At 54.0% G+C, this 14,684-nt stretch overlaps 2 protein-coding genes across 5 annotated transcripts in view; one reads left to right on the top strand and one right to left on the bottom strand.

Annotated features, from left to right (window-relative positions):
• Positions 1 to 4,072: 4,072 nt before the first annotated feature.
• Brat1 (BRCA1 associated ATM activator 1) lies at positions 4,073 to 12,925 on the bottom strand. Of its 2 annotated transcripts, none has more exons than XM_070033442.1 (14): positions 12,821 to 12,925; positions 12,014 to 12,156; positions 11,584 to 11,738; positions 10,012 to 10,156; positions 9,204 to 9,576; positions 8,822 to 8,941; positions 8,147 to 8,238; positions 7,775 to 7,893; positions 7,514 to 7,700; positions 7,208 to 7,281; positions 5,751 to 5,853; positions 5,536 to 5,634; positions 5,252 to 5,427; positions 4,073 to 5,011 (listed from the first exon to the last, which is right to left on the bottom strand). In XM_070033442.1, exons 2-14 carry the CDS (start codon positions 12,138 to 12,140, stop codon positions 4,322 to 4,324), a joined length of 2,460 nt encoding a protein of 819 aa, XP_069889543.1. In that variant the 5' UTR covers positions 12,141 to 12,156; positions 12,821 to 12,925; the 3' UTR covers positions 4,073 to 4,321. The 2 variants fall into 2 exon arrangements, with proteins under 2 accessions (XP_069889543.1, XP_069889542.1); XM_070033441.1 differs by having other exon boundaries at positions 10,012 to 10,159; positions 12,821 to 12,923.
• A 7-nt stretch (positions 12,926 to 12,932) lies between these two features.
• Iqce (IQ motif containing E) overlaps positions 12,933 to 14,684 on the top strand; it is a 40,604-nt gene continuing 38,852 nt past the window's right edge. Inside the window, exons 1-2 of one of the 3 annotated variants that reach the window (XM_070033447.1) lie at positions 12,933 to 12,983; positions 13,348 to 13,439. In XM_070033447.1, coding sequence (XP_069889548.1) covers positions 13,437 to 13,439 — 3 coding nt within the window. In that variant the 5' untranslated portion in view covers positions 12,933 to 12,983; positions 13,348 to 13,436. Of the gene's footprint in view, positions 13,039 to 13,347; positions 13,440 to 14,684 lie in introns of all 3 variants that reach the window. The other 2 variants (XM_070033448.1, XM_070033445.1) reach the window with 2 other exon arrangements.

Raw genomic sequence — 14,684 nt, 5'->3', positions numbered from 1 at the left:
CTAGGTGCTGGTGGTTCACACCTGTAATCCTAGCTACTTAGAAGGCTGAAATCTGAGGATCACGGTTCAAAACCAGCCCAGGCAGGAAAGTCCATGAGACTCTTATCTATCTCTCTGTCTCTCTTTCTTTTTTGGTGGGTCATGGGGCTTGAACACTGGCTCAAGGCTAGCGCTCTACCACAGCACCACTTCTGGCTTTTTCTGTTTATGTGGTACTGAGGAATCGAACCCAGGGCCTCATGCATGCCAGGCAAGCAAGCACTCTACCACTAAGCTACCTTCCCAGCCCCAAGAGTCTTATATCTAATTGACCACCAGAAAACCGGAAGAGGAACTGCAGCTCAAAGTGGTAGGGAGCTAGTTTTGAGCAAAAGAGCTCAGGGACAGCACTCAGGCCAAGTTCAAGCCATACAACCAACCAAGACAAAAAAGGAGCCAACTCTGAACCAGGATGCCCTTGGCCCCACCCTTCCCAGGGAAGTCAGCCGGCATCCTTCTCCAAGGCTGTACCTACGGTGTAAGGGTGCTGGGTCCCCCACCCACTGTGAGTCACCATGCCCTTTACCATGACTTTCGTTTTGTGGGATTTTTTTGTCAGTCATGGAGCTTGAACTCTAGGTCTGAGTGCTGTCCTTAAACAATCCAGCTCAAGGCCAGTGCTCTAACACTTGAGCCACAGCACCACTTCCGGTTTTCTGGTGCTTAATTGGCGATAAGAGTCTCATGTAAGCCGGGCGCCGGTGGCTCACGCCTGTAATCCTAGCTACTCAGGAGGCTGAGATCTGAGGATTGTGGTTCAAAGCCAGCCGGGGCAGGAAACTCCATGAAACTCTTATCTCCAATAAACCACCAGAAAACCGGAAGTGGTGCTGTAGCCTTGAGCTGAAGAGCTGAGGGACAGCGCTAAGGCCCACGACCAAAAAAAAAAAAAAAAAAAAAGAGTCTCATGTACTTTCCTGTCTGGGCTGGCTTTGAATCACAATCCTCAGATCTCAGCCTCCTGAGTAGCTAGGATTACAGGAGTGAGACACCAGCGCCAGCTGCCGAGACTTTTGAGCCTGTAGCACCCTGGTAGAGACCAGCCTGTGCCAGCCAGCCCCAATCAACCCTCAGAGGACCCCATCCAGAGCAGCAAAAATGCTAGAATAGCCAGCCCATCGACCCCTTGGAATACAATGATTTAGGGCTAGTTGTTATGTAGTGCTAGCACACTGGTGCACCCTTTTCTGGACCCTGGTTAGCAGTCACTGAGTCTTAGCACCCGGGCCAGGTAAGGGATGGAGGGTACTGGGCCTCCAGCTCTGCTAGCCCTGGGAACTGTGGGTGGAGCATGTGGGGATGAAGAGGCTTTCCTACAATCTAGACACAGGCTGTATACCCTTGAGCTATGTATGCACCAGATCCCAGGGGGATGGTTAGTCCACACAAGCGAAATCTGCATGGCAACAGTACTGTCACCAGTTGCTGCTTCACCCTGATTGGACAGGCCAACTAACATCTATTCTGATTGGTGGACATGCCAGCCAACAACTATACTGATTGGTTGGTATCATTCTGCCAATACAGTAAATTCAGGCTTTGAAAACTCAGTAGCTTCCAGGAGTAAGGGGGACAGCAGAAATCAGGGCCAGTGCTGCCCAAAGTGGAGGTTATTACAGATGTTTCTCCAGAGTGAGCCTGAAGGACGATTCTCCAGGATGTCCCCACTACTCCACACATCAGGGAATCACAGGAAAGATGGGTGTGGTCCTGAGGGGCAGAAAAAAAAAAAAGTGTTCCTAGAAGTAGGGCTGCAGGTTGCTCTTGTAGATTTAAGAACTAGTGATGTGGGGCTGGGAAGGTAGCTCAGTGGTAGAGCGCTTGCCTTGCATGCCTGAGGCCCTGGGTTCGATTCCTCAGCACCACATAAGCAAAAAGAAAAAAGCCGGAAGTGGCGCTGTGGCTCAAGTGGTAGAGCGCTAGCCTTGAGCTGAAGAGCTGAGGGACAGCACCCAGGCCCAGAGTTCAGGCCCCACAACCGGACCCCCCAAAAAAAAAAAAAAAAAGAACTAGTGATGTGTTGGGCTGGGAAGGTGGATCAGTGGTAGAGCGCTTGCCTTGCATGCATGAGGCCCTGGGTTCGATTCCTCAGCACCACATAAGCAAAAAGAAAAGCCGGAAGTGGTGCTGTGGCTCAAAGTGGTAGAGTGCTAGCCTTGAGCTGAAGAGCTGAGGGACAGGGCTGGGAAGGTGGCTCAGTGGTAGAGCGCTTGCCTTGCATGCCTGAGGCCCTTGGTTCAATTCCTCAGCACCACATAAGAAAAAAGAAAAAAGCCAGAAGTGGCACTGTGGCTCAAGCGGTAGAGCGCTAGCCTTGAGCTGAAGAGCTGAGGGACAGCGCCCAGGCCCAGAGTTCAGGCCCCACAACGGGACCCCCAAAAAAAAAAAGAGAGCTGAGGGACAGAGCCCAGGCCCAGAGTTCAGGCCACACAATGGGACCCCGCCCCCCCCCCCAAAAAAAGAAACTAGTGATGTGGAAAACCCACAGTATGATTTAAGGAACCACCAACCAGCAACATGTCAACTTGACTCCTTCCATTGGGTCCACCTTTACCCCAAGCCTCAAAGAACCCCATGAATTGCTTGAGAGCCCCAATCCCTCCACAGAATCTCTTCAAAGAAGCCCATGGAATTCCTTCAGTGACCCCCACAGAGCTCCTTATTAAGGACAGAACTGCAAAGGACCACAATGGAATTCCTTCAAAGTCTTGAGCCATAAACCATGAGGAGCCACGTGGTTCTGGGTGCAGGTGCTGGGTGGCGAGTCCTGGGCACTCAGTATGACTGTGGTTGCCAGTGTCTGGCAGTCAGGCAACTGGATGGCTGGCAATTGGAGAGCAGAACGCTGGTGGTGATATGTACAGCTGCAGGCCTGGCCCACCGCAGCCCCTCATGCACAAGGACTGGTGGTGTGACTAGAGCCCTAGAACGCCCCAAGGTTTGAGGCTGATGGTGAGAAGGCAGAGGGAGAGGGTGACGGGGCCCCATTTCTCCACCCAGAGGCAAGCCACCTAACAAAGAAACAGCATGCTCCTCTGTGGGCGATAAAACTCCTTAGTTGAAGCCGTGAATTTTAGGGTTTGATGAGCTGCTCATGTAACCAAAACTAGTAAGGCTAAAAATAATGTGTGTATCTAAAGAAGCAGCAGAAAGCCAGGCACAGGTGGCTCACGCCTGTGAGCTACTCACGAGGCTGAGATCTGAGCATCACAGTTCAAAGCCAGCCTGGGCCGGAAAGTCTGTGGGACTCTTAATTCCAATTAACCAGCAAAAAGCCAGAAGTGGATCTGTGACTCAAGTGGTAGAGTGCCAGTCTTGAGTGAAAAACCTTAGAGACAGCATCTAGGCCATGAGTTCAAGCCCCAACACACACACACACACACACACACACACACACACACACACACACACACACACACACACACACACACACACACACACACACACACACACACACACACACACACACACACACACACACACACAAAGACCCTTAGAAATCTCAGTGAATATGGAAGATAAAAGGAACTTGTCTATACATTATGGGAAAATTGCAGAATATGAACATGACAGTGAGAGCAACTGAGGAAAAGGCTTCCTTCCCCAGCAGAAATGAGACTGACCACAGACACCCAACCACTGTTGTGGGAGCAGGTGGGCAAGGGGCTCCCCTGTGGCAGTCGCTGAGAGCAGGGCAGGATTTATTCTGTTATGGGTAGTATAGGACGTGATGCCTGCAGGTTCACATGATGACAAGCTGTTCCCCAGCAGGTGGATCTGATCACCAAGAGGTGTCTGTATCCTGTGGGCTCTGAACCAATGAAATGACAACAAATGCACGTTCTACCAAAATCTCAATGGCACTGTCACAGAAATAAAAAAAGGAAAAAAAAAAAAAACACCCCAAGAAAAGTCTCAGGAGATGGAGGTGGACATACTGGACAGCCCACTTACACAGGACAAAGCCAGGCCTCTTACACCATATGCAAAACTAGCTAAAAATGGACTAGATATCAATGTCACTCACTTTGAATAGAAAACAAAAACACTTCTTTAATAACACATCAAAATGTGGGAATTTGTATTTCCTTTTTTGAGATCGGATCTTGAAGCTCAAGCAAGCCTCAAACTTGTGACCTTCCTTGCCCTCAGTATCCTAAATACTGGGATTACAGGTGTGTCTCACCAAGCCAGGCTTGATCCATTCTCTAGAGGCCTTGGTGCAGCCAGCTTGGGCTAAACCTCAGGGACACCAGAGGCTGGAACAGGGAGGCCACACAGCTCAGTAGCAATCGGCCTCATTTTCCCCCAGCACACCCACTGTGGCCAGCATGTCCTGCAGGAGGGACTGGGGGCTCTTCTCCATATGGTCACTGCTCTGAGCCAGCCGGGCCTGCAGTCCCTCCAGGTCTGTGGACCTCAGCAGGGCCAGCATGGCCTCGGGCTGCAAGTCTCCGGGAAGCTGGCCTTGCTCCCCGGCCCGCCATCTCTGTAGGGTGACTTGCCCCGAGGCCGAGCCTGGGATGTCCCCTGCCTCCTGCAGGCCACTGCACATGGCAGTCTTGTCCTTCAGGAAGAGGAGGAGGTCACAGGCCTTTTGGGCCACAGGTCGGTCACAGTCGAGCAAGGCCCGAAAGGCAAAGTCAAAGAGCCGCAACCGGCAGAGAGTCTGCAGCACCTCGGGGACTGGGGTGGCTGAGGCAGCCTCCGGCAGGGCCACCATGTAGGGACAGCGGGGCTGGCCCAGCCTCTGCACCAGGAACACCTGCGCCAGCTCCAGGCCCTGCACCCGGACCTCCCAGTCCAGGTCCTGGCTTACCACCTGGAGCACGGTGGCGATAAACCACTCTGTGTCCCGGGCCACATCAGCATGGCCGTCCCTCAGCCACTCGGTGAAGACCTGCACGACAGCCCTCCTCGGAAAGCCCTCAGAGTCAGTGGATAGGATGCACAGGAGCTCCCCGAGCAGGCCCTGGGGATAGATATGCCAGGCGGGGAAGGTCAGCACACCCAGGAGCCCAGGGTCATCCAGGCCTGGGCCACCTGCTACCTGGCTTCTTCCTGCAGCCTGCCCTTAGCCTCACACCACTCACCTGCCCAGTGGACACTAAGTCTGAGAGGGGTATTGGTGAGCTCAGTATACCCAGTAACCCCTTCGGGCCTGTAACTAACCACAGTGGCTGCCTATGGCAGGAGAGCTGGAAGTTCCTACCTGCTGGGCCTGTGGGTGCTCAGGACTGTTGGGGGCGGCCTGTAAGCCCCGGCTAGACAGCTGCCCGGCGGCGGCCACCGCGCTGGCCCGGACATAGCTCTCAGGGTCCTGGAGCAGCTGCTGGGTGAGCGTGGGCACCTCAGATGCCAGCAGTGCCCGCCTGAAGTCTGCCTGGCCTGGGGTTAAGGGGCCATACAGCTGTGACTGAGGGCGGTGGGGAGCCCCGGGGGCCCCAGCACTGCCAGGACTCATGCCCCCCCCCCCACCTGTTCCCAGGCGCTCACCTCCCCAGTGGCGGCTGAGCTGCGTGAGGAACTCCAGCACCGAGTCACGCACCTCCCAGCTGGGGCTGCACAGGCGCTTCTGCAGCACAGGGAACAGCTCTGGGCCAGGAAGGGGCAGTCAGTGCAGCCTCGGGGGGGGGGAGAAGGGGGGAGGAAAGAACCCCACCCCACCCATGTACACTGTCTCCACACAGCCCTGTGGGGGCTGGGGTTACCTCTGAGGAATAGCAGGGGTTGGGGGCCGAGGTCAGGGCAGCCAGGGGTCCTGGGAGAGCTCAGAAGCCATCTGAGTGTGGTTTGGAAGGCCTTCTTCAAGACCTGGAGAGAGCAGGAGGCTGGGGGCAGGAGGGGCAGCACCCCCCGCCCTGTCACCTGTACCCCACACCTGCTGGCCCTACCCAGGGTACAAGTGTGGGCAAGGACAGGACGGGTGCCCTCCTCATGAGCACTACCTGGAGGTGGGGGTGGGTCTGACTTTGAAACCAGACACTCCTTCCCTTAAGGTCCTAGGCCCTCCCCGCAAGTCGCCCCACTGCCTGCCCTGCAGCACCTGGCACTGTCTGTGCTCAATGGGACAGGCATGCTCATTAGACTTGACCCTGAACCAGGTGTGGTGGCACCCTCGTGTCATCTCTGCACTTAGGGGGCAGAGGCAGGAGGATCAAGTTTGAGGCCAGCCTAAATTACATGACAAAACTCTGTTTCATAAAATAACAAAACACATTGGCTGGGAATGGCTTAGTGGTAGAGTGCTCGCCTAGCATGCATGAAGCCCTGGGCTAGATTCCTCAGTACCACATACACAGAAAAAGCTGGAAGTGGTGCTGTGGCTCAAGTGGTAGAGTGCTAGCCTTAAGCAAAAGAGGCTCAGGGACAGCATCCAGGCCCTGAGTTCAAGCCCCAGGACTGGCAAAAACAAAACAAAACAAAACAAAAAAACCCAAAACAGCTGGGCACTGGTAGCTCAAACCTGTAATCCTAGCTATTCAGGAGACTAATATCTGAGGGTTGTAGTTCCAAGCCAGCCAGGGCAGGAAAGTCTGTGAGACTCTTATCTCCAATTAAATCACAGAAAAAGCTGAAAGTGGTACTACTGCTCAAGTGGTAGAGTGCTAGCCTTGAGTGAAAGAAGCTCAGAGACAGTGCCCAGCCCAGAGGTCAAGCTTCAGGACTGGCAAAAAAAAAAAAAAAAAAAAAAAAAATAACAAAAGCAAGCAAAAAAACAAAACAAAACCACAAAACATAACAAAAAACAAGCTGGGACACTGGTGGCTCACACCTGTCACCCTAGCTATCAGGAGGCTGAGATCTGAGGATCATGGTTCAAAGCCAGCCTGGGCAGGAAAGTCTGTGAAGCAATTAACCACCTAAAAACCAGAAGTGGAGCTGTGACTAAAAGGGGTGGAGCACTAGCCTTGACCCAAAGAGCTCAGAGCCAGTGCCCAGGCATCGAGTTCAAGCCCCACAACTAATGAAAAAGCAAAGTCACTTGTGAGCACAGGGGCCACTCAGGCTCAACTCCCCTCCCTGGCCAACAATTCTGGGGGCAGAAGCCTGGCCCACCCCGCCTCTCACACAGGGCTGTATAGACATTTTACCCTCCCAAGTCCCTTGGAGCAGTGGCTCTGCCTGCCTTCCCGGGACCCAACCCTGTACCCCTGTACCCCAGTACCGTGGGACTGGAGTCAGGGCTTCCAAGGTACTCTGACAGGACAGCAAACACCTCCTTCTCCAACTCCTGGGAGCCTGGGAAAGACGTGAACATACAATTCACCCCAACTCCCACCCAGGCACGACCATCATGCCCAGAGACCCCCTCCTGGCAGAGAACATGCAACCCTGCCTTGTCCTCAGTGAGCGAGCCCCACTTTCCCCTGAGACACAAACAGGGATAGCAGGCCCAGAAGTCCAGAGAGAGAGGAAAGCGGGGTCCACCACCCAACACCAAGGCCATGTAAGGGGAGTCACAGTTACTCACGCATCTCCTGAGAAAGGGTCCCCAGGAAGTCAAGGGCGGCTCGCTGGACACGAACGCAGCCTGCCAGAGTGGCACAGAGGCGGCCGCCGCCACTGGAGCTGGGAGTGGCGGAGCCGTGGCAAAGCCGCAGTATGGTCACAGCAGCGCCCAGCAGTGGCTCCTGGGGCCAGGGTGCTGGGCGCTGGGGCTGCAGGGAGAGGAGGGTCAGCATGGCGGCAGGTCCTGCAGTGGTAGGCCATGTGAGGCCAGGGCCGCACCTACCAGTGGCTGCAGCTCTTCCAGTTGGGCCAGGGTCTGGCACAGGATCCCCACACAGGCCGACTTGGAAGATAGAAGCGTGTCCACTGTCAGGGAGCTGCCTTCAGCCCCGTCCAGCCAACCTGGAGGCACATGGAACAGCCTTGGGAGTGATCATGGCCCAAAGCAGAGGCCAGGATATGAGGTCAGAGCTGTGGTCTGCCACAGATGCCGGCTGGCCCACCCCTGGCCACAGTTACTCTTGGAGGGAGGCCTGGGCAGGACCAAAGCTGGGGTGGCGAGCTGAGTATCTGCTTCTCAGCACCCTTCCCGTGCCCTAACCCTAAGGACTCACCCAGGACCGAGGCCCCACCCACCCCACCCCACGCACCATACCTGGGGGACCAGGTGCCTGGGCAGTGGCCTTTACAACACAGGCCAGGGGCTGGAGGAGGACTCCGAAGGCCTGGACCCTCAGTGCCTGGGGACTGGGGACACAGGACATGGTGTAATGTGCTGGCTACATCCCTACCAACCCCACAAGTCTGAGACAAATTGACATGAGCTGGGGGCCTGGAAAACATTGAGAAAAGCTCCCTGCAGGGTAGGGGACTCCATGGAAGGGGCCAACCTGACCAAGGCCTAGGAAGTCCCCACCCTGGTGCCCAGAGGTAGTCACTGCGCTTCAGGGGTTGTATGGACTTTGCAAAACTTTTGATATAATTGTCTGGAAAACCATCACATCCACTGGCAGCCTGGCCCTTTTCCTCACCATGAATTCTACACTCCAGGGCTGGGAATGTGGCTTAGTGGTAGAGTGCTTACCTAGCATGCATAAGTCCTGGGTTCGATTCCTCAATACCACATACACAGAAAAAGCCAGAAGTGGTGCTGTGGCTCAAGTGGTAAAATGCTAGCCTTGAGCAAAAGAAGCTCAGGGACAGTGACTAGGCCCTCAGTTCAAGCCCCAGGACTGGCAATCAATCAATAACATAAAAATAAAGACAGAGATATGAAATACACTCCAATCCTCACCCGCCCTGTTCCAGTACCAAGCCAGCCCAGTCATACCAGTGCGGGAGTTTCAGCATCCCCAAGGCCAGAGACCCAGCTTGCATAGGGCTTAGGCAGCGTAGAGCCTGAGCTACCGCCTCCCACAGTCTGCCATGGGAAGAGCTGAGCGCTGGAGACCTATAGAGGCCACAAAGAGATTCAACCTCCATTCCCACAGACGCTAGGGTGCCCCACAGGGCTGCCACAGCCCCCACTGGGGGGTGACCAGCCCTGCACACAGCTGTCTCAGAAACAAGGGGCAGGGTCCTTCCCCAGGGGGCTCCCCTCAAGGCTGTATTCTTGGAGAGGCAGTTCTGACTCTGGCTGCCAGTGAAATCCACCCAGGGGTAGCAATTACTCATACCCAGCCCCCCCACCAGACATATCCCAGGGACCTGACCGGGCCACACTGAGGAGGAGATCCACAAGTGAGTGTGCAGCTGGGATGGGGTTCCTCTCCAGCAGGCAGGCCACAAGGGGACACAGCTGTCCCCAGAGGGTCTCGGTCCACGGGCTGTGGCAGCGCCCAAAAGTGGAAGTCAGGACATTCAGGGCCTGTGTGACTTGCGGGGCAGCTGTGGATTGCAAGGACTCTTCCAAATGGCCCATAATCTTCTGGGCACAGGCAGGCCACACCCCGTCCCACAGGCCGGAGCACCCCGTGGCTCCAGCTTGCATGGACAGAGCCAAGGTGTGCACCAGGAGCTGGCTGGCAGCCGAGGCCACAAACAGGCTGGGGTCTCCCTGCAGGGAGAAGATGGTGTCCACAGCACCTGGAGGGAGGAGGAGGAGCGGGAAGCAGGTCAGGGGGAAAGAAGGACAGCTCTGATGCACAGGTCAGAGCCCAGACCAAAAGCTTGACCTCAGGGATAGTTTGGTTGCCCTCGAGGCCTCCAACTGCTCAGGAGCCAGAGAGCTGGCAATTAAGTTGTCAAAGGTGAGCATGCTGAACCCACGGCACCTTCTGAAAGCCCCATGTCTGATCGCCAATCTGTGAGCAACTTGGGCCACCCCAGCTCCTGGAGCTGTCCTAGAAGCTGACCACAGTGTCACCCCAGGGTGCCTGTCTCCACTTGGGCAACAACTCTGGGCCACTGTCATCCCCTTCCAAAGTGAGACCAGGCTCAGAGAGGTACAAGAGCTCCCATGGGCCCTTACTATATATACACTTGCCTAGGTCCAGAGGGTGGGACTCAAGCTAAACTCACCGCTGTCAGCCAGGAAGTGCAGGGCACAGGGGTGCTGTGCCAAGGAGCGCAGGCCCTGGATCCAGCCGCTACGCACAGTAGGCACGCTCCAGGCTGCCCAGCACTGGGGGCCGCCCTCCCCAAACAGTCCTAGCAGCAACTCACCCTGCTGGAAAGCCAAGAGAAAGCTGGAGATTGAGCATGTAAGTAGGGACGGGGGACAGGATGTCAAGGCCCTTTACCTCAATTGGTCTGGGGGGTGATAAGTGTGAATCAGACTCTCTCTACTCCACCTTAAATAGGAGGGATGGGGTTCTGGGAGGGGGAGAGTCAGACTTTTTCCCTCCTTTTTGTTCTTTTGGAACACTGTTGTTATGTAGCTAAGATTGGTGAGGAACTCCTGACCTTCCTATCTATGCTTCCCAAGGGTTGGGGTTATAGGTGTGTGCCACCACACCTGGCAAAAACTGGATTTCAAGGAGTTCTATGGCTCTTGTAATTGTCCTCCTGAGAAGCTTCCCCCAAGAATGGCACCATGAGGCTGGCTGGCTAGCTGATAGGTACAAGCCATGACATCAGGATCATTCTGCAAACTTGAGTGTTCCCCATGGATGATGTGGGAATGACCCTGAAAACCCCACAGCCACATACGGCCCCAGAACTATCTGGAAACACTTCTCCATAGCATTATGAAGTTATCTGAGCCTCATGAGTCTGTGGGCAGTCAGAATGACAGCATACAGGGACTCAGAGACTAGTCCTCCACTATGAGTCTTTCATTCCAGTACAGTACCCCCCCAGGTTTTCAAAGGTGGATGTCATGGGAGGATGAAAATGCAGAGGAGGGAGGAAGGAGGACTTGGAGGGACCACGCAGTAGGAACACGACCCTAGTGCTGAGCTACAGCCAACATCTCACTAAATGGGGAAAAACCACCCATTTCCTCCAGAAGAATGAGACAACAGTATCCACTTCTATTCAATAGATGGCTTGAAATCATCACCAGAGCAATAAGGCAAGAAAAATAAATAAATAAAAGGGATACAAATAGGAAAGGAACAGACAAGTGGCCAACAACAAAAATGTGTGTGTGTACACATATATATGTTGTTGGCCATACATATATAATATACCAAGCTAAGACCAGGCTTAGAGAGGTGCAAGAGCTCCCACAGCCAGGAAGTGCAGGTCACTGGGGTGCTGTGCCAAGGAGCGCAGGCCTTGGATCCAGCCACTACACACAGTAGGCATGCTCCAGGCTGCCCAGCACTGGGTAAGACTCTACCCAAAAAATCTTAGATTTTAGTAAACTAGCAAGACATAAAATCAACATGGGATACTCAGCAAGCAGGAGAACAAGGCAATTTCAAAAACAAAATGCTTGGGTATAAACTTAACCAAGAAGGTGAAGGGAAAACTAAATCCTTGAAGACACTACAGGATGGGAAGATCTCTTGTGTTCACGGACTGGCAGAATGACTGTTGTGAAAACAGCCACACTAAGGCAAAGTGTCAAGACCTGGGGATTGAGATGGCCCTAAGCTCCTCCCCTACCCCCCTGGAGGGCCTGGCAGGAAGAAGGCCCAGGCTCACCTGCAGGTACAGGAAGCAGTCCTCCTGGGCTGCAAATGTTCCAGCAAGGCGCAGGGAAAAAGAAAGGACCCTGGAACTCATGTCCTGTGACTTCAGCACGTGGGACAAAAGCTCCACCAAGGCAGGGTTCTCTTGCAGCAGCAGGAGACTGGACTCTGCAGAGATAGGCCGGGTCCAGAGGGCAAAGAAGAGGGACATGTGGAGGGCCACTTCCCCAGAGGTGGCTCCCAGATCCCTTTTCTCATTCCTTCAAGAAGCAAGACTCTACAGTTTATGGTTTCTCATCCCAGCTGGACTTTAACCGTCAGCCAGAAACTCCAAAAAGTGAAAGAATGATACCAGATCGACAGGCAAGCCCTTGCACTTTGTACTATACACCATCCCCATCCTCTGGCCTCTGACAGCACCCCAACAGCACTCACACCCTTACCCGCCTCTGTGACAGTTTTAAACCAGTCCAGCAGTTTCTCTAAACAGGTGTCATCTGCCAGGGGCTGCCTGGGATCCGCCAGTGCAGCACAGAGGGCCGGGAGCAGCCGGGAGCACTCGGGGTCCATGATCAGCCAGGGGTTGCTGCAGAGGCATGGAGGCAACCTCAGGTCAGGCTCTCATCCTCATTCATCCTAGTCCCAGGCAGCTAGGGGTGGGAAGAGGGTCTCCAACTTTCACTTCAGACCAAAGCTACAGGCTGCCCACATATGTGCAAACCTCAGGGGACAGGGGTAGGGTGGGCGGCTGGGCAGCAAAGAGGATGCATGGCCAGGCACAGGTGTCTCATGCTTACAATCCTAGCTATTCAGGAGCCTGAGATCCAGAGGATCCTGGTTCTAAGACACAATAGAAAAGTCCTACGAACTAACAAAAAGCTGGCTGGAATTGTGCTCAAATGGCAACAGCTCGGGGCAATAGCCCCAAGTAAATAAGTAACAGACTTTTGAGTTCAAACCCGTGTGCAGCAAAACAAAGCATGCGGGACCGGTGGCCTCCAAGGAAGGAAGAGATAAAGAGGCTGGTGCACCACGACGCTTTCGGAATTAAAAGCCTCGGGGGTGGGGGGGTGAGGGGGAGGAAGAGAGGGAGGGAAGAGTCTGTGACTTGAACTCAGGGCCGTTGCTTTTCCTGATCAAGGCTCCACAAGAGACCAGACATATCAGCCGCGGAGATCGAGCCCACAGCGGTCCCACCCCACGGGTCCCATCCGACCCCTCCCACCCCTCCGCCCCGGGTGCGTACTCACCCGGCTACGGAAAGCGACCGCACAGCGTTCCTCGCTCACTCCGCGTTCCGTGCGTCGACCGCAAGCCCCGCCCCACGCCGCTTCAAGCCCCGCCCATAACGCTCCAGGCCCCGCCCAGGGTACTACGGTCTCGCTGGGAGAGGAGAGAATGAAGGCGACGACGGTAAAGTAGGGGAATCGTGATAACGTCCCTGAAGTTCGCTCTGGTCACCTAAAAGGTTGAGACTGGGGAATGGAGTCACGCGAGTTTTTGGGAAGCCCGGCACCAAGCCGGTATCTTGAGCGTATCATCCCCTCTGCCCCCCAACCGAGACGCTCAGTGGTACGAGACCAAGCCGTCCGTGGGTGGGGCGTCTCGACGGCGGGGTTACGTGATGTGGGCGTGGCCGGGCCGGGCCTTCTTGTCCTGGAAGAGGGAGACCACGGGTCCCTAGAGCCAAATCCTTAGTTGTTTGACTTCTCAGTGTCTCCCCTAACTATTGGTCCAAATGTCTCGTTCCCTTTTCATTCCGTTTCCTACCACAAAGCTGGTTGCTGGCTTCAGCGCTGAGAGAATACCAAAGAGTGGTTTAGGGGCCCAGCGTTTGGAGGTTCACTGACGTCTCCTTCCTGCAAAATGGTAATGAATAGTTTGTGGGCTCTGGTTGGTGTCATAAAATACAGCACAATCCCACAATCCCCGAAATAGATAACCACCAGACTACAATCGGCAGTAATTTGAGTATTTGAATGTGAATTAATATCAAATCGCAGGCCAAGAGCCACAGCTCATCCTATAATCTCAGCTACTCAGAAGACTGTAGGGAGAAGGATCATAGAGGAGATCCTAACCTGAAAAGTAACTAAAGCAGGGGCTGGGAATGTGGCTTAGAGGTAGACTGGTTGCCTAGCATGCATGAAGTCCTGGGTTCGATTCCTCAGCACCACATAGAAAAAGCTGGAAGTGATGTTATGGCTCACATAGGCCCTGAGTTCAAGCCCCAGGACTGGCAACACAAAACAAACACTAAAGCAAAGGTGGCTTGGGATGTGGCTCAAGTGGTACAGTGACCTCCCAGCAGGACTTCCCTTCCCCTCAAAAAATGAAGCAAAACAAATAGCAAATAAAAATAAACCTTTTTTTATGGTGTAGGGCTTGAATTCAGGGTCTGGGCGCTGTCTCTCATCTTTTTTGCTCAAGGCTAATGCTCTACCACTTGAGCCACAGCTCCATTCCTGGCTTTTTTTTGTTAGTGGGAGTAGGTAGTTATTTGGAGATAAGCCTCACAGGCTTTCCTGCCCAGTCTGGCTTCAAACAGTGATCCTCAGATCTCAACCACCTGAGTAGTTAGGATTACAGCTGTGAGCCGCCAGCGCCCAGCTAAACTTCCATTTTAAACTTCCAGCATGAATGATCCTTTATTTATGCTTCCTACGTGGCTGAGAAGACGGGCACATGATGAAATGGGCTCTCTGTAACGTTTTGCCTAGCCTGCCCATAATTTGCATCTGCCCAATCTCCACCTCCTCAGTAGTGGAGGTTACAAGCATTCAATCACCACTCCCAGCAATGTTATTTTTCATTTAGGATCTTGCCTTTTTGTTTTGGGGGCTCTTTTTGCCCAGGCTGGCCCCTCATCATAATCCTCCCACCTGTGAAGGCTGGGATTCCAAATAAGAACCACCGGCCCGGGATTACAGATTGAGATAAAGTCCCACTAGTTGTTTTTACCTGGATAACCTCAAACTTCAATACTCTCAATCTCTGCCTCCCAAGTAGTTGGGATTATAGGCTTGATCCACCTCACCGAACTACACATGGCATGATCTTATCCTTAAGTATCAGGTAGCTAGAAACCTAAATATGTATGACTAATCATGCCTC

This window comes from Dipodomys merriami, unplaced genomic scaffold (assembly GCF_024711535.1).
Source record: "Dipodomys merriami isolate MVZ:Mamm:240054 unplaced genomic scaffold, mDipMer1.0.p SCAF_22, whole genome shotgun sequence".
Classification (NCBI taxonomy): domain Eukaryota; kingdom Metazoa; phylum Chordata; class Mammalia; order Rodentia; family Heteromyidae; genus Dipodomys; species Dipodomys merriami.
The sequence above is the reverse complement of the archived record's forward strand: the minus strand, read 5'-3'. Positions and strand labels throughout refer to the sequence as shown.